This window comes from Poecilia reticulata, linkage group LG5 (genome assembly GCF_000633615.1).
Source record: "Poecilia reticulata strain Guanapo linkage group LG5, Guppy_female_1.0+MT, whole genome shotgun sequence".
Lineage (NCBI taxonomy): Eukaryota > Metazoa > Chordata > Actinopteri > Cyprinodontiformes > Poeciliidae > Poecilia > Poecilia reticulata.
In genome coordinates, this window is record NC_024335.1 from 1,058,732 (window position 1) to 1,064,997 (window position 6,266).

Sequence of the window (6,266 nt, forward strand, 5' to 3'; positions counted from 1 at the left end):
TGATTCCCGGCAGAGTAACTGGTCACTGTAACGCGTCGTCTTAATAGCGACGGACCGATAGTTACTCTGGTTTTTCTGTCCTTACGTTGGGTTGAGGACACCGCAGGCTCAAACATCTGAGCTGCTGTTTGATCACTCAGATCTCCATCGGTAAGATTTTTGCTTTGCCCACCGTGATGAAGAGAGGAAACATTTTCCACAGTTTCCTCTCTCCATTCTAGAGCCGTTAGCTCACCTGTATAAACTGTCAATCTGTCTGTCATTCTTTTATTTTTCATAATATTTAGGTCCAGAATTATAAATGCTATTCCAATTTTATCATTTTAGAAGCATCTCTATATATTTGTAAATATTCAGCATATTCTTTATTTATTTATCTTTCCACCTCTTTTTTTCTATTTGTCTGCCTTTTCCCAATAAGCTTAAATCAACTTCAGGTTTTCCACTTAACCAGGGTGGAGTATCAGGAATATTCACCACAGGACTAATTAAATAATGATTTATTACCATCTTACTCATCTCATTATTTATAATCCATCCAAAACTATTAATTCTCTTATTTTTTACTTTTTCTTGACCAGGTTGTAGCATAGCATTTGGAGGATAATTTTCTCTATTCCTTTAACATTTGCCCAATAGATTATGGCTAGTTGTTTTCTTCTGAGCTCTGGTGGCATCTCACCCATCTGAGTATCTTTGGAAAATCTTGAGCTTTTAGATTCCTTCTTCTTCTTCTTTGTGTTTATTGGTGACAACTTGGCGCATTACCGCCACCACCTGGTATGGAGTTTGGACAACAGCATCACTTCAGGTTTAGATCTTACCAAATTTGTCAGTTTACGAGAACTAAACTTGGCCTGATTACTTTGATTTAACCCAAACAGTAAAAGTTAACGGAATGAAACTGGTTCCAGTCTTCAGTTTTCATACAGGATAGAAAGGATTAATAGGATATTACAGGACAATCGGCCCGGGGTTCCTTTTTACTTTATTTTCTGCTTTAAACACCAGAATTTCAACACATTTTTATTACATAATTTATTACTAGTTAAATCAGATGTTATTAGTACTTGTCTTTTTAACATTATTTTATGTAAATCTACTTTGTTTACTCTCTTCAGCTGGGTTCAGTGGACAGCAGACACCAGTACCTCACAGAGACAACACCCAATTCACACATCTGCCAATGATTGATCAGAAAAAGCTTCATTCTCCTGTTTAGTACATAGTTGTGTATGAATTGTTTTGTATACAGTACATTACAAAAGAAGAAGACAAGGCTGAAAAAATGCTAATGTTCATAGTACTGACTGCCAGTAAGAAGTTGGTCACTATGAAGAGTCAGTCAGAGGGACAGTCTGGTGGAAGACTGTTTCTTTGTGACGCCACCCAGAAGCTAAACGTCTAACCGGCTTGTGTCCAGTATGTGTGGGGTCTGCAGAGACGTCAGACATGTACAAAGTCTGGATGGAGGAATGATCAGGTTGATTGGTCTTTGTAGAATTTCTGTTCAAGAACCAGAGCAGAACAAAGTGAGGCACCTTTCAGTCTCTATGCTCCTCAGATCTGGACCAAATGGCCTAAAAACCCCCAGATGTTTATACTCTGAGGCATCTGATATATTGAGCCCTCTGTTTAATCAAACCTTGATGAATGCATTTTAGATGCTTACCCTTTAATTTCTTTGAAATGTTTTCTTTGTGATGTATGAGATAAACTGACCTTGTTGAGTCAGTGCCAGTCTAAGCTTCACATCATGCACTTTATGTCACATTCAGTTTCTGGCTTACGAAGCTGATCTGAAAACATGATCAGTCAGATCACCTCCAGTTTCCTGTCAAAACCACAGAGTTTAAATCTCATCAAGAAGCTTTAACTTGGACAGAGCTGCTGTTTTTTCACTGAGATCTCCATGGGCAGGATTTTGATGCTGGTAGAGACAAAACACGGAAACACCTTCTCACTGAAGGTATGTGTGAAGGTGTGTATGTGTGTGTTAGTATCCAGATCAGTGAACGACAGCTTTCCTCCGTCCCAGTCCAGATTCACTCGGATCCTCTGGAGTTTCTTCTGGGTTGGGAGATCTGAGATACGAGCTGCAATCCATGCTGAATATTTACCTCCATAGAACTGTATAACCCGAAATCCAGACAGTATCTTCCCCTTCCTCTGGGCAGACTCCACGAACACACCCAGCAACCAAAACTGACCGACTCCCACATCAACATCCCAGCTGTGGTTCCCCGAGTTAAAACCCTCAGAGCCGAGGACGGACCACTCTGGTCCAAACCGCTCTGGATTATCAGGAAGCTGCTGTTTCTCTCCTCTCCTCCCACTGGTCAGATCTTCAGACAGATGGAGTTCTGGACCAGYCGTGTTTGGGTCCAGAACCAGAGGAGTGTAGGTCACCATGTCCTTCATGTTGCTCCAGATGTTGAAGGCCAGGTTGCCCAGATGTTTGGCCTGGTCTATCAGAGCTCCTGAGGGCAGCTGTGGATCCTCCAGCAGGGGGCAGCGCTGGACTCTTTCCACTGCAGCCTTGTAGTTGTGCAGGAATGAGACGTCTGCAGCTCTCAGCTCCTCCTCTGTGGCTCTGACTGTGTCTGAAAGAGCTGCTATCTCTCTGCTCAGAGCCTCCATCTTCTCCTTCATCATCCCTCTCTTCTGCTCCTCTTCCTCCCTCAGTGCAGCCAGCCTGGCCTCCTCTTCCTCTGCCAGAAACTGATGAAGCTTCTTAAACTGCTCAACAATCTGCCTCTCTGTGTGTCGGGCCTGGACCTTCATGTGTTCTGCTGTCTGATCAAACTCCTCTTTAACTTCCTTCTTCAGCTCCAGCTTCTTCTTTAAAGGCTCCAGAGTTTCCTGAAGTTTCTTCTTCTGTTGCTGAGCAGCTTCATCAGTGGGTCTGAATCTGTGCTTGGAGTGTTTTTCGGAATCTCTGCAGACGAGACAAACTGGCTGCTGATGGTTCAGACAGAAGAGTTTGAGTTTCTCCGAGTGCAGAGAGCAGAGACCCTCTGAAGCATTTTGGATTTTCTGCTGTAGGAATGATTCACAGAGTCTCTTCAGAGTCAGACTAACTGGAGGATCTTCTCTGTCAGATCTTTTCCTACAAACAGGACATGAACGTCCAGGTCTTGCTCTCCATGAGTTCTTCAGACACTCCTTACAGAAGCTGTGGCTGCATGACAGAACCACTGGATCCGTAAAGACGTCCTGACAGACCGGACAGCAGAGATCCTCCTCTGATCTGGAAGCCATTTTGTCTCTGAGTGAAGCTGAAATGGCAGCAGAGAAAATGTTCAAGAAGGAAGCCAGTTTCCTTTCTGCAAAAAAATCAGTATGTTATGGAAAATGTGGCTTTTCTTACTATGAAAAGTCGGCAATCCCTCTGAATTACTAAGGTTTTAAAGAAAATAGCTAATTTAATTCATCATTAATCGATCGATAAGATCTTTAGATTAACTCATTAACCAATCACTTGAATCCCTAAAGTCCAACCTCAATTTCATCTGGACAGACAGCTGCCATTTTATTAGAAGAATTGATGTAATTACATTTTGATAGGAGGAGAGATCAAATATGATTGATTTTGATCCAGTGACTCAAGTGGTTGCAAAATTTCATTAAAACAAAATATGGAAATCTTCAATTTTATTTAAATGAAGCGCATGAACGTTGTAATAACAAAAAAGTCCAATCTTCATAGCAATATGTTATAATGGTTTAATTTAACACTTTAATAATTCCTGCTGTTTTTCTCACAGTATTTTCAGACAATTCTTTTTATGCAATCTTTTTTCATGTCAAAATTTACTTTTTTTTTTGTTCTGAACTAGGGATTGTCATACAGGTTTTCAAATATTTCATATAGATTTTAAGAAAATGTTTGTTTTTGTCATTTCTTGAACAATCTGTCTAAAATGTCAGCTGATAACGCCCGTTTTGATATGTAAGGCTAATAAATGTTGTTTTTATTAGCAAAAACAAATTAACAAGAAAAGATGAATAACTGAAAACCTGCTGTTAGTGACCAGGTCAGTTTATCTTGGCTGTGTATCCTCAAGTTGAAACTATGAAGCTGAAGTTGGTTTCAGATTCCAGCTTCCGAATCGGGAAATGGCTAAAGGGCGAATCCACCTAATTTTTCCACCACCTTTCGCATCTTTAGTCGACTCTAGTATAAAAACTACAACACCTAGACACTTCAAACCTGTACTGGATTATTGTGCTCTAATAGCAGAATATTTAGAATCATGTTTGGGATTTGTGAAACTTCAGTAAAGGTTGACTTTACCGCTTTTTTGCATCTGGGTTGCATTAGAATTGCTCCAATTCCAAAACTACAACTCATAGACTCGTCAGACTTGGACTGGATTATTGTGCTCTAATAGTAGAATATTTATAACCAGGTTTAGGATTTGTGAGACCTTTTTTCTGATTTGTGAAACTTCAAAAAAAAAAGTGATTTTACCACTTTTTTAAATCTTTGTCACACATGATCTGCTCTAATTCCAAATCTACATCTAGACTCTTCAAACCTGGACTAAATTATTCTCAACTAATAGAATATTTTAATCCATGTTTGATTTGTGAAACTTCGCTAAATTTTAGATGACTAAAATTTAGCGAATTTTAGTCACTAAATTCGCTAAATTTAGTTACTAAATTTTAGTCACTAAAATTTAGTGACTAAATTTTAGTGACCAAATTGAGTCACTAAATTAAATTTAGTGACTTTAGTGACTAAATTTAGTCACTAAATTAAATTTAGTGACAAAAATGTCATTAAATTTAGTCACTAAATTTAGTCACTAAAGTCACTGAATTTAACTAGTATGAATTATATTAACTAGTAATTCATACTAGTTATGAATTACTAGTTATGAATTACTACATAACTAGTAATTCAACACTAGTTATGTAGTGTTGAATTACACTACATAACACTAGTTATGTAGTGTAATTCAACTACACTACATAACTAGTGTAGTTGAATTACACTAGTTATTCAACTAGTGTAATTCACTAGTTATTCAATTACACTTTGAATAACTAGTGTGATTCACTAGTTATTCAAAGAGTTATTGTAGGTGGTGACGGCTGTTGGAGGGAAAACTCTTCTGCAGCAGTCTGTTAAGTGAAGTTTCACAAATCAGAAAATGCTTTCATTAATCCCAAACACGGTTATAAATATTCTGCTATTAGTTGAGAATAATCCAATCCAAGTTTGAAGAGTCTAGGTGCTGTAGTTTTGGAATTAGAGCAGACCTCGTGTGACCAAATTAAAAAAAGGAGTGAAATTGCCCTTTTTGGAAGTTTCACAAATCAGAAAAGGCTTCATTAATCCCAAACATGGTTATAAATCTTCTACTATTAGAGCACAATAATCCAGTCCAAGTCTGACGAGTCTATGAGTTGTAGTTTTGGAATTGGAGCAATTCTAATGCAAAATGCAAAAAAAAGTAGTAAAATCAACCTTTATTGAGGTTTCACAGATAAAAGTTTCACAAATTATAAACATGGTTATAAATGTTCTGCTATTAGAGCAGAATAATCCAGTGCAGGTGTTGCAGTTTTTAAACTTGAGTCGACTGAAGATGCTGAATGTAGTGGAAAAGTAGGTTTAATCGCCCTTTAGCCATTTCCCGAATCGGAAACCAACTTCAGCTTCGTCTAAAAACTTCAGTAACAAACTCAACCGTCCAGAGAAACACAGCAGAACGAGTTGGACGTTAACCAACAAAAGCAGAACCGTTCAGACATATTCAGACTGCGAAAAGCTATAATACTTTACAGCAACCAGAAAACGGCTGGCCTCTGACAACACTTTCATAAAAAACGGCTACAAACCTCGGTTCCTTTACCGCCTTTCTGCCTTCTTCTTCTTCTTTTGTTTTTTATTGGCGGCTGGCATCCAACTTAAGGTGCATTTACCGCCACCTACCAGACTGGAGTGTGGTCATCAGAGATCTCAGAGGGAAATTTTTTATTTTTTTTTTCCCTCAATGATGTGTAGGATGTGCAAATCCACATCCTAACACACTCATTAATACATGAATTAATGCATGAGCATGCACTGGCATACACACACATACTTGGCCATATTCTAAATACGATTCATTAACCCAGTGTTATTTAAGAACCTAAATAAAAGATTTCTAACATAATTTGATTTATTATCTAATAGATTTATCATAGACAGTCCTATATTCTTCCTGCTTAGTGACAACTTTAAAAACTGGCGTTCCTCTAAGTATTTATCA

General features: G+C 38.3%; 1 protein-coding gene across 4 annotated transcripts in view; it reads right to left on the reverse strand.

The window, feature by feature from the left end:
* Positions 1-793: 793 nt before the first annotated feature.
* LOC103464274 (nuclear factor 7, brain-like) overlaps positions 794-6,266 on the reverse strand; it is a 154,799-nt gene continuing 149,326 nt past the window's right edge. The window contains exons 1-2 of one of the 4 annotated variants that reach the window (XM_017304687.1): positions 5,854-6,260; positions 794-3,278 (exon numbers count right to left, since the gene is read on the reverse strand). In XM_017304687.1, the coding sequence (XP_017160176.1) occupies positions 1,873-3,261 (1,389 nt within the window). In that variant the 5' untranslated portion in view covers positions 3,262-3,278; positions 5,854-6,260 and the 3' untranslated portion in view covers positions 794-1,872. Of the gene's footprint in view, positions 3,284-5,853; positions 6,261-6,266 lie in introns of those variants that run through there. The other 3 variants (XM_008408261.2, XM_008408259.2, XM_008408260.2) reach the window with 3 other exon arrangements.